This window comes from Procambarus clarkii, chromosome 82 (assembly GCF_040958095.1).
Source record: "Procambarus clarkii isolate CNS0578487 chromosome 82, FALCON_Pclarkii_2.0, whole genome shotgun sequence".
Lineage (NCBI taxonomy): Eukaryota > Metazoa > Arthropoda > Malacostraca > Decapoda > Cambaridae > Procambarus > Procambarus clarkii.
The window spans coordinates 12,927,471-12,954,401 of NC_091231.1; the positions used below are offsets into that span (position 1 = coordinate 12,927,471).

Genomic DNA, 26,931 nt, shown 5'->3' on the forward strand with positions numbered 1-26,931 from the left:
ATTGTTCGTGTGATTTTTCTCTTTTCCTGCAAAGAAAAGAATGTTCCGCCTCACTTACCCGGTGCTGCGGGGAGGAGAAGAGATCCGTTGTTGGTGGAGAACCACGCCATGTGACAGGTGTCAAGAACCACGCCACGTGACAGGTGTCAAGAACCACGCCATGTGACAGGTGTCGAGAACCACGCCATGTGACAGGTGTCAAGAACCACGCCATGTGACAGGTGTCGAGAACCACGCCATGTGACAGGTGTCAAGAACCACGCCACGTGACAGGTGTCAAGAACCACGTCATGTGACAGGTGTCAAGAACCACGCCACGTGACAGGTGTCAAGAACCACGCCATGTGACAGGTGTCAAAAACCACGCCATGTGACAGGTGTCAAGAACCACGTCACGTGACAGGTGTCAAGATGGGAGAAATATCGTTAATAACAATAATCAACGCATATGCAAACATCGAAGAAAATTTAAATATGAAAACATATGCAGTGAGAGACATGATGTTGATGATACGTTTATACATGATATGTGATGAAAGTCTTCATGAATGCATTATACATGATATGTGATAAATGAGTCATAAATACATTATACATGATTACAGAAAAAAATCTAAAAAAGAAGATTGCATGATTTATATATGTAGTGGCAGTGGCTAGGAAGAAGTTTTTAAAATTTTTTAAACATTACAAAATTGGGACATATTTGAAACATTACACTATTAAGACCTATTTGAAACATTACAGAATAAAGACTTGTTGAAACATTAACAGAAATTAGGACATATTTGAAACAATGTGGGTTTTATTTAAAGGACTAATGACAGTTAACTGTCTATCTAAAGTTGAGTATTTATAGTTACATAAGAGATTATTGAAGGGGAAAAAATCCTCTATTTGAAAAAAAAAGATGTATAAAGTTTTTCATAATTTGAAAACAAAATTATTTGTTAAATTTGATTATGATATTTTTAATTACTGTTTTAGTGGATGAATATTCAGTGTATATACACTGAGAGTATAATATAATCCTGGACTATGTTCAGGACTAAAATATACTTACTGGTTGGTCAGTAAGCTATTATGGTGGACTTTATAACCTTCCAGAGAGTGACAGGTTCTGAGTACCACTTAGGGTGGTACTCAGGTGGCACTCTTAAAGTTAGAAACAAATTTACACATCATGTAAAGAGGCTGAAAGGAAAGATAAAGACCTAATACTCAAAACGAAACAATGATAAAAAAAAGACCAGAATTATTTGAAAAGTTCCAATGTCATTATCAATGAAATTTGTAATGTAAGACAAGGACAGATTATTGAACACTCATTTGGGAGCTTAGAACAGAGAAACTTAGCATCCAAATGAGCTTCAGCGACATTAGAAAGAATTTGTTCAGCGCCAGGGTAGTTAGCTAAATGGAATGCATTAGGCAGTGATGTGGTGGAGGGAGGCTCCATACACATGTAGATAAGACAGAGCCCAATAGGGTCCGGAACCTGAACACCAGTTGATAAACAATTCAGAGGCGGGACCTAAGAGCCGAAGCTCAACCCTCGCAATCACAATCAGGTGACTTACCATCGAGGAGAGCGTGAGCCTCAGCTTCCAGTGGTTCTAGCAACGGCAGTCGCTCGTTGACCTGTAAATGATTAGAGGTCAGGGTCAGAAGGAGTACAAAGTGGTCGTAACTAACCTGAACCACCATAACCTGCCTCAGTAACTAACCTGAACCACCATAACCTGCCTCAGTAACTAACTTAGACCTCCATAGTCAGCTTTAGCATCTAACAAGAACCTTAGAGTCACTCACCTGGCCCTGGAGGTCGAAAATCTCCTTGACGCGGTCTTCGGGCGAGAGGTCGGTGGAGGTGGTGATGAAGTTGAGTTTCTCACACGCTGGCATCATCCAGGCTCGGATCTCGGCCAGAGTGTCCACGAACTTGTGAAGCTTCTGGTTGAACTCGGTGAGTTCGGCCAGCATCGTGTCCACCTTCTCGATGATGGTCCTCCGCTCGTCGATCTCAATGATCTCCTTCTCCATGAACTCCCGCTTGTCGTCGCCGGCCAAGGTGATGATGGTGGTGAAGCACTTCTTAATGATGTCGTAGATCTCCAGACCTGTCTTCTTGAACTCTTCCGCCTTCTTCTTTTTTCTCTCGAGCCAGTCTGTGCCCTTTTTGGGGTCGTAGATTCTCTTGTAGGTCTTGTATTGCTCTTCCAAGGCTTCAATGGGGGTGTAGATGGCTTGGCGCTGCTGCTCGTAGATGTCCCAGTCCTTGAAGGCGTCTGGAAGGAAAGGGAGTCATTGGAAGTGTTAGAGGGATAATTCCTTCGCTGGTTAGAGGAGTAACTCCATCTGCTTTATGGAGGTAACTGCAGAGCCCGGCGCGTAACTCAACTCAGCTTTGTACATATAACTATTTATTATCAAATCCAACAATGCAATATTAAATGAAAAGATATTACTGTAATTGAAAATTATTTGAATTGTAGTTACTGGCTAAGGTACTGTTCGAGCGTGCAGGCTCGGACGGGATCACACCGGTGTATGTACACCTATTAATGTATCCCGTTTCTTGGTGTTGAAACACTGAGTTGACTTTAGTCCTGAACTATAATTAGGGCTAAAGTACACTTGTTGGTTGGTCAGGAAGCTACTATAGTGGCCCGATGAGAATTATAAGTATCTAGAGTTGGTAGGGGCATAACCTTTCTACTTATAAATTTTCTAATAAGTTAGGTGTGTTCTACTTTGACAAGTTCTTTGCCGACTTTGAGTTAGCACACTTGTGCACAAGCTTACCCTGGTCAGTGACAGGAAGCCTGTTAGTATCATTAAACCCCCCCCCCCTATCAGCCAATCCCTCACCCTCCTCCCTGGAATGCTAGGTGAACAGAAGTATCAGAGAAAAAAACGTTGCCTAAAAGTTTCTGTCCTACCGCGGGAATCGAACCCGGGACCATTGAAAGCCAACGAGGACAACACATCTGGGGAACTCACTATTCAACATGGCGATGCGTATCTGTGCTTTCTCGTTGGTATCAATCCAGGTCTCTTCCAGCTTCTTGATCTCTCTCTCCAGGAAGGACGGGGCGTTGGGGTTGGCCTTCAGCTTCAGGCCCCGCCTCATTAGCTCGTTGTAGATGGACGCCTGGTTCTCTATGGTACGCAACACCTGCAGGCAAGTAGTAGAGACTGCAATATAACTCGCGTTGTCGGGGACAGCAAGCCTGTGTATATATATATATATATATATATATATATATATATATATATATATATATATATATATATATATATATATATATTGAATGCAACCCCCACAACAGTTACCTAACTCTCGGGTACCTATTTACTGCTAGGTGAACACACGGCTGAAAGTGAAAGGAAACATGCCCAACCACTTCTGTCTTGTCTTGGAATCGAACCCGCGATCCCCGAATGGGATTCGATACCGAAGCCAACTGAATTAAGAACCCATAAGGGGTTAGAGTAGAGTATGCTTGACAATGAGTAACGGGAGTAAGTATTACATAGTTCGAGTGTGTTGACGCCAGTGGGTGAGTACTGGTGAATGGCTGAGACCTGGTAGTGAAGGATGACTAAGATCTTGCATATGAATGCAGACTAAGAGACTTGTAATGTTAGGACTGACTTATATACTTGTAACAGCTTCAAACAAATGGTTACAAGGATCTAGGAAGTTGTAACAACTTTCTAACAAGATGTAACAGCTGTGTAGCAAGTTGTAATTAGGTAACTCTAGGGGCCATTACGTTGTGTATTTGTAAGGATAAGACCTGATTTATGAGGACTGAGTGAAGGAACGCCCGTGTCTGTGCCCGTGTCATGTATGGTGGCCGGTCTGTGTTCGTGTCACGGACGGTGGCAGGTCTGTGCCCGTGTCATGTATGGTGGCAGGTCTGTGTCCGTGTCACGGACGGTGGCAGGTCTGTGTTCGTGTCACGGACGGTGGCAGGTCTGTGCCCGTGTCATGTATGGTGGCAGGTCTGTGTCCGTGTCATGGACGGTGGCAGGTCTGTGTCCGTGTCATGGACGGTGGCAGGTCTGTGTTCGAGTCACGGACGATGGCAGGTCTGTGTCCGTGTCACGGACGGTGGCTGAGTGAGGGATGGAGGAAACGGAGAATATTTCGTGGATGGCAGATAGTAAATCACATGTACGAGTCGTTAAGAGAGAGAGTAAGACGGTCGTTAAGTGCGTGAAGCTCCTAATTGGCTGTAACCTCTAGTGGTGACCGGTCATAACTCCACCCCTCTGGTCTCTGGTCTCTGGTCTCTGCTCACAAAACTTCATAATAGAAGGAATAAAGTAAAAAGAAAACAAAATAGCATCTCGTCACGTTACATGTAATACAAGCGATGTTCGTAGAGTGTTAAGGAGCAATTTTCGTGAGGTGCTTTGCATGCGAGAGCGCCAGCTTGGAATACAGCTTAGTGTGGGTACAGCAATGTTGTGTTTATTCTGCGTTGGAGCCCACTTACCACTGCGGTAAGTGGTGTTGACGAGATGGTGTGGATCAAGGAAACTGTTAGTCTGCTTGAGTCATTGTCTTGGACGATGCTGGAGGGAGTTTGACAACCAACTTCGTCAGACAGAGTTTGGCAACTAAGCAGTGAGGTTAATAACTATCATGAATCAGTGTTTTGGTTGTTGAAGGTAGAGTTTATAACCGCTTTTGTTGTTGAGGAGAGTTTAATAATAATAATCTTGAACGTTGAAGGGGGAGTTTACCAACTACTTTGAATCTTGATTAGGGGGTTTTTGTGTCATCGATAAATCACAAGGTATATACTTGTCATTCATAAGTGGCCTTCATAGTTTAAAACTCTTTCTTGGGAACAGTCGTTAAAGAATATCCTCTCTCCAAACAATCAAAGTTCCGATATTTGTGGAAGTCATTTCGGGTAAATAATGGAACCTGAGATTTTGACTTCAGTCTCTCCAAAGATTTAATTTAACTGTGCTTTAAAAAAATAGGTTTAATAGTTAATTGTTATTAGATATTTTCGCCAGCATTTGTTGGGTTCCTTCGAAGAAATATTCCCCGTTTTCATAGGTTAACTCAAGGGATTTCAGAAGAGATCTGAACAAGATTATTTTTTTCAGAAGCGTCCTATGATGGTCTGCGTTTAAGGGTGCCACACATATTCCGGCTCGAATCGAAGCGAAATTGGCACTGAATCCGTGTGAGTTTCAGCAGCTTTAGCTCAACCGGCGTCGAGTGCCAACCAGTGCAACTTTATGTCTCTCTCTCTCTCTCTCTCTCTCTCTCTCTCTCTCTCTCTCTCTCTCTCTCTCTCTCTCTCTCTCTCACACACACACATATTCAAACATACAGGTTATATATTTCATTAAGAAATCGAAGCATATATGGCACATAACTCAATGGAAAGAGAAAACACTAACTCACCTTCTCTTGCTTATCGATCTGTTCCTCGCACATGTCCATATTATGGGGATGTATTTCCTTGCACGACAAATGACGTTGTTCGTTGAGCACTTTCATCACGGGATGAATGTCGTCACCGAAGGCATAGCACTCTGAGTAGTGGTCGACTTTACCTGCAGGGAGGGAAGCGGCGATGTGGAGAGAGAGAGAGAGAGAGAGAGAGAGAGAGAGAGAGAGAGAGAGAGAGAGAGAGAGAGAGAGAGAGAGAGAGAGAGAGAGAGAGAGAGAGAGAGAAAGAGAGAGAGAGAAAGAGGGGGAGAGGGAGAGAGGGAGAGAGGGAGAGAGAGAGAGAAAGAGAGAGAAAGAGAGAGAGAAGGAGAGAGAGAGAGAGAGAGAGAGAGAGAGAGAGAGAGAGAGAGAGAGAGAGAGAGAGAGAGAGAGAGAGAGAGAGAGAGAGGAGAGAGAGAGAAAGAGAGAGGGGGGAGAGAGTGAGAGGGGGAGAGGGAGAGAGAAAGAGAGGGGGGAGAGAGAAAGAGAGGGGGAGGAGGGAGAGAGGAGAGAGAGAGAGAGAGAGAGAGAGAGAGAAAAGAGAGAGAGAGAGAGAGAGAGAGAGAGAGAGAGAGAGAGAGAGAGAGAGAGAGAGAGAGAGAGAGAGAGAGAGAGAGAGAGAGAGAGAGAGTAGGAGCAACACAGATAAATACCATACATTCAGTTCCTGACCACAGATCTCTCACTGTTTCTACCATAGAAACACAAATGTTCCACAAACACATAAACACGTTACTATAAAATGCAGTAAAGAATAATAAATTAAATATTAATGATTAAGAAGAGGAAAGAAATGAGACTGAGAACTATTTAAATAGGAATTAGTATAATCAAAACTAATAATGAACTGGATGAATTAACAAGTTATAGAAAATAAAATAAAGGAAATACATTATTATCTTCTTAAATACATTTAGGTAGTGAGAACAAAGAGAAAAACTAATAAAACAGATGAGTTTTTTACGTAAAAGTTCACACTCGAAATTGTTGAAAATTCCTGTGATTAACAAAGGGTAAAAAAAAAATAGAATTATTAGGAGACAAAACGTACCTATTGGAGGACAAAAGAGGAAGGAAGAGATACAAAAAATGGAAAACAAAATAAAACTGAGATAAAGTGCGGTTGAGAATAATTATTAAAATTATGAATATGACATGACGTCAATCACATCCAATTAGTAAGACATCACCAACAAAGCTATGACGTCACAACAGTTGTGAAGATGGCGATGATATGACGTCAGGCACATAACAGATATGACGTCAAGCACATACAGATATGACATCACCGAACGGAGCTATGACGTCACAACTAAGTATCCAGATCTGTGAATCCGGATCTGTAGAGCTTGGGTGTCCTCTAAGGGCTCGTGGATCCCACAATCAAGGCACAAAGAAGGTGGCTGGTGGCTTTCTAAGACTGCTAGGGACTCTGCTCTGTATCTCTGAAGCTACAGGATCTCAGATAGGGCTCAGGGATCTCAGATAGGGCTCAGGATCACTAGGTACGTTAGGAAAGGAATGTATGTGTGTGTGTGGGTGTGTGGGAGTGTGTGTGTTGTTACAAGGTGGTGATGGGTTGCGTTGTAGCATCAGGGATGATGGGTTGTGATAGGGGGAGGGAAGGGAAAAGGGAATAGTGATGAAGCTGTAGTTAAATGTGTGTGTTGATGGTAGTCTGTGTGGTGGGGCATCAGGGTTGAGTTCTGTGTGGCCGGCTACACTGTACGGTGAAGGGGCATTGTATGGTGAATATGTTCAGGTCTAACGGGATAAGGGGAGGGTATAGTCGTTGTGAATGTGTGTAGTACTTTAGTCTGATATAATTTTGATGTGAAATTGGTTTGATGTTGTATTGTGGTTATGTATGTATGTATGTTGATGGTTTAGGGTGATATGTATTCATGTATGATACGTGATACGTTTACGTATTGAGTTGGTGTATTGGGTGTTGAGTTAGATCATGGCGGAGACTGGGTATAGATGGTAGTGTATTTCGGTTGTCATGGGGTGTGATGGGGGTACTGGGGTGGGTCTGTGGTAGTGTGAGGTGTGTGTTAGAGCCGACTGTGTCCCCCTGATGCTGTTGTGAGCCGTGGATGTGTCACTTTCTGTGTAGGTAACCTATAGGCTTTTTCGTGGGTGGAATGATTCTCTCTGTATACGGGTGTACTCATGTATACTTGGGGGGCTAGAAGAGATGCTCACTTTGCTGTGGGTGTAAACTTGTACCCTGTTCTGGGACAGGAGACGTATAGTTAGCTGTGGGTGTAATCTTGTTTACTTCTGGTCTGAAGAAGTAAAAGTACTTTTTTTAAGTATCCATGTACACCTCGGGTGTGTATAGGAAGGACTTAACCTCAGGAAATGTGTATGGGAGAGTGAGGGAATATCCAAGATGGAAGGTCACTTGTCGCGCTCTCTATCCTAATCTTAGCCTAAAACATCTACTCTCCTGGAGTAAAGCTTTGCAACGGACAACAGTGAAACCACAACAAAAACTTGACGTATCTGAGAAAATATTGAGGCAGAATAGTAGGATCGAACCCTCGTCGATAGACTCCTTCAGCACCGATGAGGTTCAAACCTTCATACGGCATCAATACGTTTCTCAGTGTGCTTTATATGACACTTTGGCCGGCAGGAAGTGCACTAATATTGCACACAATCACAATGGGATAGACACTCAAACGTGCACCACTTACTGGTTTATTGAGAGCAAAATGGATTTAAATCTTATCTTTCTCGTAAGTTTAAGGGTGGTTGACCAGAGAAGTGGGAAGAAACACAAGAGAGGAAGAGAGAGGTAAGAGGGGGAATATTGATAAGGATAGAGCACAAAGCAACATGGTGGAGGTACTCTTAGGGACTCGAGTCCGATTGCACCGCTTTCCTCCCCCGTCTTTCAGGTCTTTGTTTGCATTGCAGCGTCTGAGGGAAGGGGAAAGGGGGGGGGGAGAGAGTTATGGGACTGAAACCTTAGTTATGGGACTACAATAATGTTTTTGACTCGAACTCATCTCGGAGCAAGAAATGTGCTTTCATGAACTGAAAACAGTTACAGCGTTCAATTTCAGGTCAACTGACGCACTTAATAACTCTTAGATAACTCGGGCGAGTGCAACAATCTGCTCTTTGATGGACTCTAAGCTTCTTCGCTGAAGCCGCGTGCACTGAATACAAGTTGCGTGCACTGAACACAAGTGTGTGTATTTTAACGTACACGTTTATAACTTTAAGTTAATGTCAACATGCTGCTTAAGCTGTGTCTTTTTGAAAGCAGATTTTACGTCATCTGTTGGGCTCTAGCTAGGGAGGTTGCTTGGGTCCCGTTCTGAGGGGATCGAATTAGGGACTCCGCCAGCTCTAAAACGTTTAAATTACTATTCATATACACTGTAATCTTCACAGTATTGTGAAACCACTTAGTAAAAGACTTGCACGTCTATTTTAATTTAAAAAAGTCTCAATTATGAAATTTTGTTTCTTTGGTTTTTCAATAAGTGACCTAAAGGACTTTCATAGACGAGGATTTCAGCCCTGAAGGAATTCTGTCTTCGTAGCATTAAAGACGAATATAAAGTTCATTCCTTAAGTATTTCCAGACGGAAGTTCCCCGGGCTGAATGACTTCCAGTGTGAAATAAAGTTGCTCTCGGGAATATTTTTCGCATGATAAAGTTTCATCCCACAGATCTTCAAGACGGAAGAATTCTAGATACGAGAGTCCAAGAATATCCCAACTTGAAAGACTGGAGTCGTAAAGGAGCGTCAACCAATGCGACTTCTTACAGACCGGGTATCTCATATGAAATATTTTCATAAGTTTTGAGTGTTTGGCGTAGGCCGAGAGATCTTACTGAATGAGGATCTTACTGTGACAGAGTTTTCCTCCAAACAAATTTAAACAGTGTATATCTATATATATATATATATATATATATATATATATATATATATATATATATATATATATATATATATATATATATATATATATATATATATATATATATATACATATATATATATGCATGCACTTTTAGCCAAGCAAATGTTTCGTCGATCAATACTAGCGAGTAGCCCAAGGACACAGGAAGATGCTGCTACTACCATTTTCAGTCACTTGATCAGTAAGTTGAGAAAATAACAGTCGAGAAAGTTACAAATCATGTTGAAAACATGTCGTTTAATTCTGTTTGTGAACCTTTTTATTATCTGTGCTTATGGGCTATTATAATTGCCCAAACTTTACAGAAAATCTGAAAAACACTTAAATTCTCAGAAGAGATTTCTTAATTCTGCTTCAGGTAAAGTAGTTAAACGATCACAACATCATTATTATTAATCTGGCTGTGGCCTTATGTAAAAAATACAGTGAAAGAGATATATAAAATAGCACAATTATCGGGCATCAAAGGGACATTGAACCAACAAGTAACGGGCCTTCAAGCATAAGACTCTCAGGGCTAAACGACAATAAACATCAATGAAATCTGGAAAGAGGAAACGCGTTTCAATAACCTCTGTATTTGAACTCTTGTGTTCAAGAGGAGCACCAGAGCCCCTGACACAGAGAACTTAACTCTCCTCTAGTTTTACCCGAGTACAGACGACTGGCGAAGTCGTCACCGAACTTGCTCTGAAAGAGCTAGGGAGATAGTGAGAGGAAAAGAGAGAGAGATAGAGACATACTTACAACTAGCTAATAGGAGATACCGATCACGATCCAGCCGGAGAGATAGTGAGCAGCATCAGCAATTCCCTGACGATGAACCAGTCACGTACTTTGTGCCTCCATGGTAGGTCCCATGAGCCCGTTATGGCGCTCAATCATGGCCTCCAGCTTCTTCTTCTCCTGGGCCTTGACGGCCTTGTCTCGGCCGGAGAGATTCTCCTCATTCTCGTTGCTGTGAGCTGACAGCTTCTCCAGCATCATGTCCAGCCAAGACTTGGTCCCTTCCTTGTCCAGGTCCCGACATAGAGACTGGTGGGGTGAGAGAGGGAGGAGAACGAAGGGTGATTGGAGAGATAGAAACCGAGAGATAAGTAGATAATGAAAGGGGGGATAAGAAGAAATAAATGAATAAGCATGGGAGGGTGATTATAAATGGGTAGAAAAGAAAGGGAAGGATTAATAGGTCAATTAGAAAACAGACATAAAAATAGATAGAGAAGAGAGATAAATTGGTAAGGAAAAATGAATTAATAAATATGTAGAGAAAAATAGGAGACATAAATAGGAGGGGAAGAAATAAAGTGGAAGGAAAAAATATGTTAAGTCGATTATTTTGGGAGAAGAGATACAGAGAAGAAAGTGTTAGAGAATAAACGATATCATAGAGAAAACGAGAAGAGAGAAAGGAAGAAAAACCATAAGAGATAGAGACCATAGAAAAGAAACCAAGGAAGGAAGATATCACAGAGAAGAAACCAAGAGAGAGAGAGAGAGAGAGAGAGAGAGAGAGAGAGAGAAGAGAGAGAGAGAGAGAGAGAGAGAGAGAGAGAGAGAGAGAGAGAGAGAGAGAGAGAGAGAGAGAGAGAGAGAGAGAGAGAAGTGAACACAAAGTATACAGAATCGCATAGGAAAAAGCCCAAAGAATTTATCAAGAGAAAGTTCAAATGCATAATTAAAGAATTTACAAGATTATGAAATAGACGAAAGAAGTGCATTATCGGAAGAAACCGAGGTTGATCATTGTAAATAAGTTCATAGTCAAGTTTGATAAAGAAGAGAAGGTCGAAGTAAGATCGATCCGGGAAACAAGATCGAGGAAGAGTAATCGATGGAGGTCGAGCAAGGAGGTGGAATGAGGAGGTGGAAAGAGGAGGAGGAAGGAACCGTGTGTAAGAGATTGTTTATAATCAGAAAAAGAGGATGACAGACGAAGACAATTGGGGGGGGGAAGGGAAGGAAGACAGGAAGGGGGAGTAGAGGGAAAAATAGGGAAGAGAGGGGGGGGGGGAAAGGGATGGGAGGAGGTAGACAGAGAGGAGAAGATGGAGACAGTGTTGACAGGGGGTGGAGAGAGAAGAAGAGGGGACGGGGGAGACAGATAAGGGAGAGTAAGACAGTGAAGGTTGGAGGGAGACAGTGAGAGGAAGGGGAGATAGTGATGAGAGAGGAAGATAGTGAGGGGGTAGAGGGTGAACAGTGAGGGGAAAAGGGAGACAAAAGGGCAGGGGAAAGATGAGAGGTGAGAGAACGAGACAGGAACAGTAGAAGAAGAGAGTGAGGGAAAACGAAATATAGGAAATAAAATGGCATAGAAAGATAGAATAGGCGTGTAATAAATGAAGATGAAAAAGAGAGGAAGAAAACACAGAAAACATTACAATTATCTTAAACTCGACTCAGTAATTTATGATAATATTGATCAACAAATTCAATGATGCCATGAATGTAAGAAATTATTATTTTTAAATAATCTTCTAATATCAGTACAATCTCCCTGAGATTGTATTATCTTCAAAGTAAGTCTTTTAAAGATATAACATAAAACTATTGAATATTCAGTTAATAATCAACACTTCTCTTCAACATCAATAAAACTCATTTGAAAACCAAACAAAATATTTTGAACAAATTCAAATAATTTTTTTAAAATTAGGGATGAAATTTAGTTTTGAATTTTTTTTAGCATGCTAAGTTTCAAATCAAATAATATTAAGCACACTATAAAATCTACTGAAAATAATGCAAAACACACACACACATAAACACACATCCAAGTTCATTTGCAAAATTACGACATTTGGCACAAGCACCAAGCTGCTAAAAATAAAAACAAAAATTTAATACCAGCCAACAAGTTCGTAATACAGGCTTTGAGAACTTCGATGTTTACATTTTAAGTCCTTTCCTATTGTTGGTACAAGCAGAGTTACCAGACCTCTTCTAGTATATATTCTTAGTACTAGCACTGGTTGCTGGCCCTTCCTAGCACATCCCAGCTCGGTACTAACAATGGTATTAGACACCACTTAGTATATCTGCTTGGTATCGGATCCCTGGTAGTACATTCCATCGTAAGAAATCATAAGGCAACAAAATCCAAGTTCTTATATAAAACACATTTGACTTGAATATGTATAACACTGATTCTCTCTCTCTCTCTCTCTCTCTCTCTCTCTCTCTCTCTCTCTCTCTCTCTCTCTCTCTCTCTCTCTCTCTCTCTCTCTCCCTTTACAATTATGAGAGGAGAGGCAATTTATGCTCAGCCATTCCCCTCCCACGACCCGATTGGCTGTTGCGTTAATGTGAGGGGGAGGCTGGGATGAACTCGAACTGCGTAAAACGTTATATACTGTGTAGCTAAAGGTAGTGCGTTCTTCTCCTGGCGTTCTCACATCTCGGAGGGGAAGCTCTACAGTGAGAGAGAGGTGGGGGAGGGGGTTCTCGGAGGAGGGGGAGGGGAGCTTTCACATAATGCGAAAGTTAACTTCCCCATCCCCAACGATGTGAGGTTGGAAAGACATCGCGTGTTGGCTTCTTTTACATATAGCAAGGGGGCACTCCAGAATATTGCAAGCGTCATTCCACGTATCGCGAAGCTTGCTCCACTTTAATCCAGCAACCACAAAAGCGACGCCGACGCCGACGCCGGACGCCTTCATTATAAGAGGAAAGGATCGCAGTCCAGAATGCCCCATTCGTGGCTCAGATTTCCCTACTATTAACTCTGGCCAAAACAATTTTGCCGTGGAGAAATGTGAGACCAATAGCGAGAGATATAGAGGCGCGCCATAACTGGCTAGACCAAGTCTTTCTCCAAATTGAATGCATATTTTGCAAGTTGGATTCATCCTATAATCCTCGCAGCACAATGAGTGTGTCCCAAGTCATGATGAACTTGCATATATGTCCCCCCTCGCACACCTGATGTACACATGACTGTTATTCCACCCCCATACATCTCTTCTCACAGCCCTCATATACATGACTCTTATCCACATATGCCTTCCTTGTGCACTTTTACCACACTGGGTTAGGGCTTTCTCCTCATAATTACCTCACCTAATTCGATACAGAAAAGCCTAATGTTGTAATAACGAAAGCCAAATTTGTTTTCCTTTCAAAAGAAAGCATTTTCGTCGATCAAAACTCGCTGTAACGAAGAGCCTCAGTTTCCATATTCAGTCGGCGAAGCGAAGCACCTTTGGTGTTTTATTGTCCTGTCTATCCCCTGAAGGGGAGGAGGGTATTAACACAGTGGATCATTCTGGTTAGGAGGCAGCACCACAGGGACCTACTGCAACAATTTCTTCAAAAGTATATGGTGATATATAAAATATACAAGTATAATATTTTACATATAATATATATATATATATATATATATATATATATATATATATATATATATATATATATATATATATATATATATATATATATATATATATACCTGTTGTGTGAGTGTGAGTAAGGAGGGCTGGCACACTCTTGAGCGGACGGCTTGACCAAGAATACCTCAGAGAACCACTGGATGCTGGCCAACAGTCCAACCACCACCACCAACACCATAACCATCCCCCCCCCTCTCCACACTACTAGCATCAGCTCTCATACCTACTAGCAGCGTCCCCCAATAGCCACGAAGCGAGCCTTAATTAAGCCTTCGCCACACACCTATCATCGACTTTGTGTCTTCCCTTATACGAGGTGTAAATAAATCGATTTATTCTGCATGTTTCGCGCTCCTCGTCCCCTTAGACTGGTCGGTTAAGCAACGGTTTCGCTTTCTGCAGGTCGCTGTTCGATCCCCCGATGGTACGAGTGGATGGAAACTTGAGCCTCATTCCTCATCTCCTCTATCCTCAAATAACCATTCATGTGTTACTTATGGAAGGTTTACATGATGCCAATATGACAGGCTTAGCACTAGTATGACTGTCTTAGCCAGTATGATGATAAGAGATGCGATAGAGATTTGTTAGATACGCTAAGCCATTATGACTGGCTTAGCGTAGCTAACAAATACAGTACCAGGCACTTGAAATGATAAACAACACCCTATTTAAGATCAAAGAGCAACGAAGCTACGATTTGTAAGAGATAATAGTTTGTTGTTTAGTGAACTTGACCTGAATGTTGATCTATGGACAAGACATTCTAAATTGGTTCCTTGTGATATGATTCTAGTCATGTAATTCTCAGAATTCGTTTCGAATGAGATAACTGGCATTACTTAAATATAAAAAGCTTGTAATACTGAATATCCTTGAGTTACTGCAACAATTTCACAATCGGAAAGACATTCTATTATATATTATCATAATTCATATATAATATTGTATTAAATAGCTCTCGCAAATTATTTAATTGTCAAAATATAATTAGAGCAAATGTTACATTTAATATTGATTTAAAAGCTATTGTTTGGCATCATCAACAAGTCTGGTAAAATCTATTTTACACCTACTCCAGTGAACGTTGTCTTCTGAGTGGCATCAGATGTCCATTAATCTCACATAAGAGTGCATCAAGAAATGTTTCTATCAAATTATCCGGATAACTTGAAAGTAGCATTGAAATGCTGTATGTGGATACATTTTTACGTATCCACATGCGAAAGTTCAATAAAAATAAGAAATTAATTATCAACATATTTCCAATAATATGTAGTTGAGAAATAACGACAATTATATATCCAAAGTTTCTAAAAATTACTTAAGAAACAGATGAGAATTGAATGGTCCTAAATAAGATCCCGTGACTACATTATCTATCCGTGAAGATAGATCACCACTAAATGATGATCTATCTTCATTAGACCAGTCTGATGTTGGAGTCTCTATCAATCAAACTGCTTTCCTCTTGAACTTAAAATACATGTCTATTCTTTGGTGTAAAGAGTAATGCATTTAAATAAAGTTTACCTTAAGGTGCAAATTTCTTTGAATATTTGGTTACTCGAATAATGGAAATAATGGAAAATAATGACGACAAAAATATATAAAACTTAAGAAAAACAATAAAATTTTCAATTCGGAGATGTATCACGTTTAAACGGCTAGCTGGTGGGGTATTAAGAGCTAGAGCTCAACGCACCATAGTCACTGACAGGTAAGCACTGATAGCTAGGTATTGATTGGTAAGCAGGCTAAGGGGCCCTTGGGAAAAGGCCTAATTCAGCATCCATTATTCTTCCTCACACAGAGATCCACTATCTCCCATTATCCCTCCCAAAGAGAGCCAGCATCCATCACTTTTCGTCCTACAGTGAGGACATAACTCGTATATGCTAATTAATTACCAATGACGAACATGAAGTGCAATCAAAAATTGTCAACAGTCATTTCACTAAGCAAAAATAGAGAGTTGACTATCTGGTTCTGAAGATCCCTTTCCCACCCTATTTGCTCTGTCCCACAACACTTTCTCTACCCCCTCCCCCTTTAGCACCAGGTAAAACAAAGGTTCTCAGCCATTAGGACTACTCCCTTTCCCCCATATCCTTTCCCAAATATCCCCCCCCCCTCCTCCTCCCTTACAAACCCCCCCTACCCCCACCTCACCCCGGCACTAAGCAAAACTTTTGGAAAATCACATGGTGGAAATACATTTGGAATGAAGAATTGGGATAAATTAGATCATTAGCACGGCAATATTAAAAAGAATTGCATAAGTTTTTTTGGCAATTTGGGTCGTTAAGAGTTTAATGTAAGTTGCTTTGTTTTAGACAGTCATAACTCCGCAAATTCAGATCGAAAATTGCTGACATTTGAACACATCTGGGAGTTTATGGCCATACAACCTGATATATTTATTTTTTGTAAACAAATCACACTTAATGAAGTCATTGCATAAAGGAGATATTATCAATTTGGATGACCAGGCTGGCAGTTGCATTTGCTGCCACTCGTTGATGAGAAACTTCACATTCATTGCTCATCCTAGAGAGTCACCATCCATCTCTCTTCCTCCATCACAGATTCATTCTCCATCACTCTCCAGTCCCATGAGAGCAATTCTCAATCACACTCCTTCCCTTAGGTAGATATTCTTCATCGCTATCTCAGCGCCCTGAGAGTCAATCTCCATCACTCCCCCAGCGCCCTGAGAGGCAGTCTCCATCACTCCCCCAGCGCCCTGAGAGGCAGTCTCCATCACTCTCCATCCCCCTGAGAGGCAGTCTCCATCACTCTCCCTCCCCCCAGAGAGCCAGTCTCCATCACTCTCCCTCCCCCTGAGAGCCAGTCTCCATCACTCTCCCTCCCCCAGGGAGCCAGTCTCCATCACTCTCCCTCCCCCAGAGAGCCAGTCTCCATCACTCTCCCTCCCCCAGGGAGCCAGTCTCCATCACTCCCCCAGCCCCCAGAGAGCCAGTCTCCATCACTCTCCCTCCCCCAGAGAGCCAGTCTCCATCACTCCCCCAGCCCCCAGAGAGCCAGTCTCCATCACTCCCCCAGCGCCCAGAGAGCCAGTCTCCATCACTCTCCCTCCCCCAGAGAGCCAGTCTCCATCACTCCCCCAGCCCCCAGAGAGCCAGTCTCCATCACTCCCCCAGCGCCCAGAGAGCCAGTCTCCATCACTCTCCCTCCCCCAGAGAGCCAGTCTCCATCACTCTCCCTCCCCCAGAGAGCCAGTCTCCATCACTCTCCCTCCCCCAGAGAGCCAGTCTCCATCACTCTCCCTCCCCCAGAGAGCCAGTCTCCATCACTCTCCCTCCCCCAGAGAGCCAGTCTCCATCACTCCCCCAGCGCCCTGAAAGCCAGTCTCCATTGCCTCATGTCGCGTCATCGCCGCCAGGGGGCCTTGAGACCAGCGCCTCAACGCAAAAATACACATATTTCTCCGATACCGTCCGGCCAAGGAAGGGCCAGGAGCCAGCCACAGCAGCAGCAGCAGCACACGTAGCAGCTGCAACAGGAGCAATAACAGACGTTGCAGCTTCAATAATAGCAATAACAGACGTTGCAGCTTCAACAGGAGCAATAACAGACGTTGCAGCTTCAATAGCAGCAATAACAGATGTTGCAGCTTCAATAGCAGCAATAACAGACGTTGCAGCTTCAACAGGAGCAATAACAGACGTTGCAGCTTCAACAGGAGCAATAACAGACGTTGCAGCTTCAATAGCAGCAATAACAGACGTTGCAGCTTCAATAGCAGCAATAACAGACGTTGCAGCTGCAACAGGAGCAATAACAGACGTTGCAGCTTCAACAGGAGCAATAACAGACGTTGCAGCTTCAATAGGAGCAATAACAGACGTTGCAGCTTCAACAGGAGCAATAACAGACGTTGCAGCTTCAACAGGAGCAATAACAGACGTTGCAGCTGCAATAGCAGCAATAACAGACGTTGCAGTTTCAATAAGAGCAATAACAGACGTTGCAGCTGCAACAGCAGCAATAACAGACGTTGCAGCTGCAACAGCAGCAATAACAGACGACGTAACTGTAGTAGGAGTAACAATAAATGACAGCAGGAAACAGTGGAGCAGGAACAACAGAAGCAGCAGCACCTGCAGAAGCAGTCAATGCAGCAGCAGATGTTGCAGCAGCAGCACCAGCATAAACATCAAAGTCAGCAGCTGCAGCAGGAGTAACAGGAGCAGCAACACCCGCAGAACCACCCGATTCAGCAATAGCAGGAAAATCAACAGCAGCAGCAAGAGGTCTCCTGGCCTGTCATTGGCTCCCAGCCAGGCATGTGCACTCCGTCGCCTACGGCACGTAACGTCCAGATTTCTATAGTGAACATGTAGGAAATAACACGACGAAGGAGACTCTGACGAAGTATATATATATATATATATATATATATATATATATATATATATATATATATATATATATATATATATATATATATATATATATATAGGGTACCACCTCTGGGGCCAATGTGGGGACCCATAGCCTCGGAGAAGAAAATAAAAAGTATTCAGAGGGGACCTTATGGTTTCTCACTGAACACTAATATTATCTTCTCCTACCACCCACATTCTTTTGTATGTACACATATATATTTGTTTTATTTGAACTTTGTTACATATATATATATATATATATATATATATATATATATATATATATATATATATATATATATATATATATATTTTCCCTGTCTCTTTCTATGTATCTCTCTATCAGAAAATGTGATACTGGAGCCCGAATAAATTCACGGTCTTTGTTTTCGACAAATCAATGAAAATGCGAGAGTAAACGGCGGGGAAAAAACTCATGAACACTCTACGGAAAACACAATCCTTGATATCATTTCACGCTCGCTGAAAATTACCGGGAGGCTGCTACTGATGCAGAGATTTATTAAAAGTTGGCACTTGGGCCGACCCCGACTAGCCTACGACACACACATATACCCCCTCACCTATGTTTCATTTTGCAAAGCGAGAGACAGAGAGACAGAGAGACAGAGAGACAGAGAGACAGAGAGACAGAGAGACAGAGAGACAGAGAGACAGATAGACAGATAGACAGAGAGACAGAGAGACAGAGAGACAGATAGACAGAGAGACAGAGAGACAGAGAGACAGAGAGACAGAGAGACAGAGAGACAGATAGACAGAGAGACAGAGAGACAGAGAGACAGAGAGACAGAGCGAGAACAAATAATTTCTCACCAATTATTTCTGCAAAACCAATATCACTATTTCCTTTTATATGCAAATTTCCGTCCTCAGGTTGGCTGAAACATGGCCTCAGAGGTTAGCGAAAACACTCGCCAAGCTGCCGGTAAATTTGTCGCTTAACGAAGATGTCAATCATGCAGCGACCGACATCACTTCATCAACATCTAAATTATAGTCATTATATCGCGCGCTTGCCTTAACGCTCCTTCAGGAAAAAGTACACTCAGGCTCTAAAAGAAGCTTTAATAATAAAAAGTGAATCGCCTTTTATTAAAGATGCGTAGCGCTAATTTATATTGCGTATGATCACTAATAAAGTGAAGGAACGTGTAAGGGGGGCGGGGGGACTGGAGGAAATTGGAAGATAAAGATGATTAGGGGGAAAGAATTAGGCAAGCTGGTCCAAACACTTGCATATTGCGGCTTTAGGCTGCAAAGCGCATATGTCCAATCAGTCCCCCGAACTTTGATTAAATGCTCGTTAATCTTACAGCTGCACCGACCCTCCCTTTTTCCCATCCCTCCTATCGCTTTGTTTCCCATTGAAAAATAAAACCATTTTACACATAACTCACTAACAGATCCTCGGCTTATGTTCGGCCAGGCTGTGGCCGTCCACACTGGCCTGTACGGCCTATGGATTTGATTTAATTAATGATAACTGTAGAACAGATCACAAGGTTCCACAGACATTGGATCACTTTTCCAAAAAAAGACTCTGTAGAGGTTAGGAACCAACACTGTGTACACTTAATGGATCAGGAGGAAAATTCGCATTTATGGCTTTATATAGACTTGACGTCACGGTCATAGATGATATGAATATTGTGTCTAATTCAGAGAGTATTGTTTCTAAGTCATAGAATATCGTGTCTAAGTCAGAGAATATCGCGTCTAAGTCAGAGAATATCGCGTCTAAGTCAGAGAATATCGCGTCTAAGTCAGAGAATATCGCGTCTAAGTCAGAGAATATCGCGTCTAAGTCAGAGAATATCGCGTCTAAGTCAGAGAATATCGCGTCTAAGTCAGAGAATATCGCGTCTAAGTCAGAGAATACTGCTTCTAAGTCAGAGAATACTGTTTCTAAGTCAGAGAATATCGCGTCTAAGTCAGAGAATATCGCGTCTAAGTCAGAGAATACTGCTTCTAAGTCAGAGAATACTGCTTCTAAGTCATAGAATATCGTGTCTAAGTGAGAGAATACTGCTTCTAAGTCAGAGAATACCGTTTCTAAGTGAGAGAATACTGTTTCTAAGTCAGAGAATACTGTTTCTAAGTCAGAGAATACTGTTTCTAAGTGAGAGAATACTGTTTCTAAGTGAGAGAATACTGTTTCTAAGTGAGAGAATACTGTTTCTAAGTCAGAGAATACTGTTTCTAAGTCAGAGAATACTGTTTCTAAGTCAGAGAATACTGTTTCTAAGTCAGAGAATACTGTTTCTAAGTCAGAGAATACTGTTTCTAAGTCAGAGAATATCGCGTCTAAGTCAGAGAATATCGCGTCTAAGTCAGAGAATACTGCTTCTAAGTCAGAGAATACTGCTTCTAAGTCATAGAATATCGTGTCTAAGTGAGAGAATACTGCTTCTAAGTCAGAGAATACCGTTTCTAAGTGAGAGAATACTGTTTCTAAGTCAGAGAATACTGTTTCTAAGTCAGAGAATACTGTTTCTAAGTGAGAGATATTATAGACTCGTGGGTTGGTTGGTGTTGTCGTCGTCGATCCTTCTCTATGGACAACCCAACCCACAACTCGGCAGAGTGCTTATACTAGGAGATCACCCTTGGCGCTTCTGGCTCTTGGAGAGGGGCTCAACGTCACACGTTTAGGGGATGCGGCTCCAGCACTTAGCCTCGTTGTCACGTGCACACACCCACTCGAGCCGCTGTGACTCCCCACTCTCTCCTTAGGTGATATGATCTCCTCAATCCCCTATGACTTACTAGTATTACCTCCTACCCTGTCCACAGCAGTGGTTCTTGGTTCTTTCTCTCTCCTTCTTTACTACCTCCTGGGAAGCCTCACTAGGACAAGGGCAAACACCAGCAAATTGTGACACATTTACTTGACAAAGCACATACACGATACGTACACACATATAATAATAATGAATCCTATACTCTATAATATCACAATCAGGTTGCACTCCAATACCATCAGAACTCTATTATCAGCTTATCAAGTGGTATCCTATCTCCTGGTTCACCTCCTGATACTATTAACCTCCTCAAGTTGGTCAAGCCTACATACACTGTTGCACTATCAGCAAGATAATGTATATATAGAAAATCAGCATTTGAATGCAATAACATATACCAGTATAAATGTTCATTGATACTTCAGTATAAAAAATTCCTTGACATAAGAATGCCAACAGTCACTCACCTCTCACTGCGTCTTGCACGCTAATGACAACCAAACACTATCAACTCCCTACTAGTAATCCACCAGAACTTCCCCTTCCACCTCTGGAAGTTCACAACCCTAATATCCTTAGGTTCTTCCGGGCTTCACTAACAGGATCCTCTGCAGCTCCTCCAGGCTGCTATCATGAAGTTTCCTTGTGCAACTACGGTGCTTCACCCTTCTGTTAGGTTCTTCCACAGCTCTCTTGGCTGCTACACCACCTCTACAGAAGCACGTGACACTCCTCTTCACTGCTGCTTCTCCTCACAGCTCGAGGTCCTCTGCTCCACTACCTTGGAGTCTCATCAGCTACATCATCTGCTGGCTTCGAAGTTCTCAGCAACTTCTTCCCCAAAGACAAACCTGCAACCCATCGACGTTCCAATAAAATGTTCCCCTTTAACACATAAACAAAAATAACCACACAATATGCTTGCCTCAAACCTCTATCTGTCCTCTACATACAGTGAGAGTGGACTCCCCCGTTTTGGGCGGGTCCATACTCCACCTCGCCTGGCGGCGGCGTCCTCACTCGCTGGGAGGGTCTTCCTCCATCCGGAGCCGGCTCCCTCAGTCGTCCGCCAGCGCTCAGAGGGGGAGGACGTCGCTCCGTGTTCCTCCCTCTCCACTCTCTTATTTCAGGCTTTCTGCCTTATTAAAACATGTCTAACTTATAATTAAACATCGCTACTGTCGCTGGGCACACGACCAACTACAAACAATCACTATGAACTGGCGTTTATCGTGCTTACCACAGATTAATTGGTCGAGGGCGCTTTCCCTCTGACGCGTCTGGTCAGGGCGCTCCACACGGCCCACAATAATGTCTCTGGCCGGCTTGATACTCTCTTCTTCGACCAGGACTTGAGACCACAACGTTCCCAGCTCGGTTCCACAGCTGGTACGTCCTCACACTTCTCTTCTCTTCGAGATATATCACTAGGGGTTCCCTTCTGGCGGGAGCTCAAACGGAGCGCGACTTCCCCCTGCGATGTCTGGCACTCAAGTGAGGTCAAGGTCCTCCGGAAGCGAGCCTCACGCCTCCAGCAAAATGTCCACATCTCCTAGCCAGTCATTTATCTATTTCCTTACTTACTGCCCATAATCTTAAATTGTTTTACAAATCCAACCAGCCATTTTTTCATATGGGTTATCACCTCAATATTTGCTAGACCTTCTAGTTAGGTCAGGCTTGCTGAATAACTCTCAAGGAGGGAGACTCGTTTCTCCTGCAGGCTGAGATCATAACACTCCCCTCCCCTTATTTTTGAGAGTTATTCCAGTGGCAAAGCTCGGGATAATACATCCGCCACCACGCTGTCTCGTTCTTCACCCCATATACTCTCTTAGGAGTCTACAATTAGTTCGTTGCTCCTTGCAACATCCGGCTCACAACTCTCCAGGAACATGTTCTTCTCACAAATGATCTGACCTCTCTGGCACCTCTTGGCTAGGCTGTCCTCCTTGGACGCCTGCAATCCATTGGTCCACTCTACTTACTGTCTCCACCCTCCGTTTCCTCGTCTTCTTCTCTTCCCGTCCAGAGTCAGACATCTGCTGTCTGTACCTCCTCTGTCGTCTTCACACTTCCATCTACTGCCATTATACTTCCGTCTCCTGTCATCATACCTCACTCCATCGTCTTCACCAACTATCCTCCCTTTCGTCTCCTTATTTATCCGAGACCTCATCCTGTTCGACCTCCATCGAGTCCTCGGCTTTCTTCTATTCCTCCATGCTTGTATCATCATCCTCTTCTCACATTTCTCACCTCTATACAACTCCATTTTTTCTCCTTCAACTCTTCTTCGTTCCCTAAAAGTTTCTTCAAGCACTGTACTACACTCAACAGCACTCGACCGTACATATCGCTTTACCTCTCCTAGAGTGCTCGTAGGCATCTCTCCACACATACTGTCTCTTCTCCTTTCATTTTCTCGGTTATTACTCTTCTTCACTATCTTTTCTTCACGTTTTCTGTGGAACATGTCAACTCTTGACATCTCAAACAACTTAACTCCACTATCCATATGCCTCTGTGCTCGTGGACCACTTGACGCTCTACTCTCGTCCTCTGTATGTCCACATCCTTCCTCATTCCTACTCAGCACAGTTGCGTTCACCTTCCGACCCTTAATTTCAGCAGTCTGGGCTCTACTCAGGTCCGCTCTCTTCACAGTATTCTTCTTCGGCTGGGCCATCTTCACTTTTGACCTCACCGAGACTTCATTTTTCTGGGCTGGACCTTCATCAAACAGCCACGCTATATCTACGTCGATATCTTCCACCGGTTGAATCGACACTGTATCATCTTCTCCAGCGTCTTCCTTGTCGGCCACCTCTGCCTTCCTCACTACCGAGACAGGGTTTCCAATGGCTTGGCGGTCTCCTGACTCATCTCCTCGGATGTCAGTCAGGTTCACACTCTCAGGTGTCCCACCCGTGCCGTGGCCTTCTGGGCACTCCTCTGGCACAGTCTCCGCCATGACTCTTGTCAACACCTTTGTCCCGCACAAGTCATTCCCCAAGATCACTTGGACTCCTGGAACAGGTATGTCGGGGCACACTCCCAACATCACCTCTGCCGACACATATTCCGACCTTAGCTGGACAGTACAAACGGGCATGTCACTTTCAGACAACAACCCATATACTTTCATCTTCCCACTGCCAGCTAACCGTCGATCATTCCCAATCAGGCTTCTCGCAATCAAGCTCTGATTAGCTCCGGTATCTCTTAAGATACCAACTTCTACCTCAGGTTGGCCTCCTACACTGATCCAACCTTTGCTCATGAACGGCCTATACCTCTCGTTCACTAAGTTCGCTCTCTGTGGTTTGTCTTGGAACACATTGATATATTTGCTTCGGGGGTCACACATGGCCAGGGTCACAACTCTCTTGCCCTGCCGACAATCTCGCATCACGTGACCCAATCCGTTACAATTGTAACATCTCATCTGGGAAAAATCTCTTCTATATGTACCAAAGCGGCTCTGACTCTGCCCACTCGTATTGGAGTTCCTCGGGCCAGACGTACTACTCGTACTCTGTGGAGCTTTACTGGACTCTTGATTTCCAGGATAACGATTAGTTTCTCGTTTTGCTCCTCCATCTTCACTTTCAGACGAAGTGCGCGACCTACTCTTCTGAGTTTTAGGGTACTTACTTTTATCTGCCCATTTATCAAAATTTTTCTCACCCCAGACTCTCCTGGGTCTCTCATAATTTCTTCCTCCCCAGACTCCATTGGGTCTGCCATTGCTGCGTCTCGCCTCGCTTCTCACTCTGTTCTCCCTTAAGCTCTTGTATGCTTCAGTAATCATATCCGCCCTATCTGCGGCATCTTTCACCTCCATTATCCCTGCTTCTTGGATCTTGAACTTTGTTTCGGGATGCATCATCTCCAAGAACTTCTCCATGACCATCAGTTGCTTCAGGTCAGCATAAGATCCAACTCCAGCAGCCTCAATCCACTTCTGGAATCGTCTTTCCAGATCCCTTGCTGTCTCAGCAAACGTACATGCTCTAACTTTGATCATTTCTCTGAAGCGCTTCCTATAAGCTTCTGGGGTTAACTGAAACGAGCGCAATATGCTGCTCTTTACCGTGGCATAATCCTGGCACTCTTCCAGTGACAATTGGGTGTATGCCTCCCTGGCTGCACCGGTCAATCTTAACTGGACCAGCTGGGCCCATTCCTCCTGTGGCCACTCCTTGATACTGGCTACTTTCTCAAAATGCTCGAAGAAGCTCTCTGCCTCTTCGGGCACAAACAAGGGAATGTCCTTCTCCCTAACCCTAACATCTGGTGGGTGTGATACCTGGGTGGTGCTCTCTGGCAACCCATGTTCAATCCTTTGCTCAGCCAAGGTTCTATTCGCTTCTATCTGCATTTGCTTTGTTCTCTCTTTTTCTTTTTCGACCTGGGCTTTTTCTTTTTCTATTTCCAGTCTGGTTTTCTCTTTTTCTTTCTCGGCTTCATTTTTCATCTGGAGTTCTAATTTCATCTTTTCCAGCTGGAACTGTCTCTCCTCACGCTGTTGTTGGATCTGGAGCTCTAACTGGAATCTCTCCAAGCTCCTATTTCGGCTATTCCTACTACTGCGGCTACTCTTGCTGCTCCTACTCGATCCCTGGGATCTCACTTCATCCTGCCCATCATCCTCCTTTCCACTTTCAGCTCCTTTTTGGGCTCCTTGTTCTGCCGCTTCATTTTTGGCTCTTAACTGCCTCAGGATCTCATCCTTCATCCCAGCTACTTTAGATGCTTTCAACCTGATGCCACATTTTTCTGCTATTTGTTTCAATTGATCCCTCGTGCAACCTTCTAAATCCTCAGGCTTGCCTGACTCCACAAACGCTTGCACCTTATCCATCTTTGTCCTGTGAGTCTTCCCAAGAGAGAGAATATACACCTGCGTTCACACAGTTTATCTATTTCAGCAAGGGTGTACAAATCCACTCTTGGACAGGGTGTGGGTGTGTCAGTTCACTCTCCCGGACACAGGCCCCCAATTTATTATAGACTCGTGGGTTGGTTGGTGTTGTCGTCGTCGATCCTTCTCTATGGACAACCCAACCCACAACTCGGCAGAGTGCTTATACTAGGAGATCACCCTTGGCGCTTCTGGCTCTTGGAGAGGGGCTCAACGTCACACGTTTAGGGGATGCGGCTCCAGCACTTAGCCTCGTTGTCACGTGCACACACCCACTCGAGCCGCTGTGACTCCCCACTCTCTCCTTAGGTGATATGATCTCCTCAATCCCCTATGACTTACTAGTATTACCTCCTACCCTGTCCACAGCAGTGGTTCTTGGTTCTTTCTCTCTCCTTCTTTACTACCTCCTGGGAAGCCTCACTAGGACAAGGGCAAACACCAGCAAATTGTGACACATTTACTTGACAAAGCACATACACGATACGTACACACATATAATAATAATGAATCCTATACTCTATAATATCACAATCAGGTTGCACTCCAATACCATCAGAACTCTATTATCAGCTTATCAAGTGGTATCCTATCTCCTGGTTCACCTCCTGATACTATTAACCTCCTCAAGTTGGTCAAGCCTACATACACTGTTGCACTATCAGCAAGATAATGTATATATAGAAAATCAGCATTTGAATGCAATAACATATACCAGTATAAATGTTCATTGATACTTCAGTATAAAAAATTCCTTGACATAAGAATGCCAACAGTCACTCACCTCTCACTGCGTCTTGCACGCTAATGACAACCAAACACTATCAACTCCCTACTAGTAATCCACCAGAACTTCCCCTTCCACCTCTGGAAGTTCACAACCCTAATATCCTTAGGTTCTTCCGGGCTTCACTAACAGGATCCTCTGCAGCTCCTCCAGGCTGCTATCATGAAGTTTCCTTGTGCAACTACGGTGCTTCACCCTTCTGTTAGGTTCTTCCACAGCTCTCTTGGC

General features: G+C 43.3%; 2 protein-coding genes across 2 annotated transcripts in view; both read right to left on the reverse strand.

Annotated features, from left to right (window-relative positions):
* The window catches only part of LOC123764425 (muscle-specific protein 300 kDa-like), a 55,602-nt gene that overhangs the window by 12,008 nt on the left and 16,663 nt on the right, over positions 1 to 26,931 (reverse strand). The window contains exons 2-6 of the mRNA XM_069316117.1: positions 10,252 to 10,450; positions 5,438 to 5,589; positions 3,004 to 3,178; positions 1,813 to 2,288; positions 1,554 to 1,641 (exon numbers count right to left, since the gene is read on the reverse strand). Coding sequence (XP_069172218.1) covers positions 1,554 to 1,641; positions 1,813 to 2,288; positions 3,004 to 3,178; positions 5,438 to 5,589; positions 10,252 to 10,450 — 1,090 coding nt within the window. The remainder of the gene's footprint in view (positions 1 to 1,553; positions 1,642 to 1,812; positions 2,289 to 3,003; positions 3,179 to 5,437; positions 5,590 to 10,251; positions 10,451 to 26,931) is intronic.
* LOC138358274 (uncharacterized) lies at positions 21,119 to 24,378 on the reverse strand. The gene is made up of 2 exons (XM_069316116.1): positions 22,230 to 24,378; positions 21,119 to 21,840 (listed from the first exon to the last, which is right to left on the reverse strand). Exon 1 carries the CDS (start codon positions 24,357 to 24,359, stop codon positions 22,974 to 22,976), a length of 1,386 nt encoding a protein of 461 aa, XP_069172217.1. The 5' UTR covers positions 24,360 to 24,378; the 3' UTR covers positions 21,119 to 21,840; positions 22,230 to 22,973.

Bases quoted from the DNA above. Each gene is read 5' to 3' on its own strand.
- LOC138358274 (XM_069316116.1), bottom strand. From the start codon at position 24,359: ATGTGTGACCCCCGAAGCAAATATATCAATGTGTTCCAAGACAAACCA.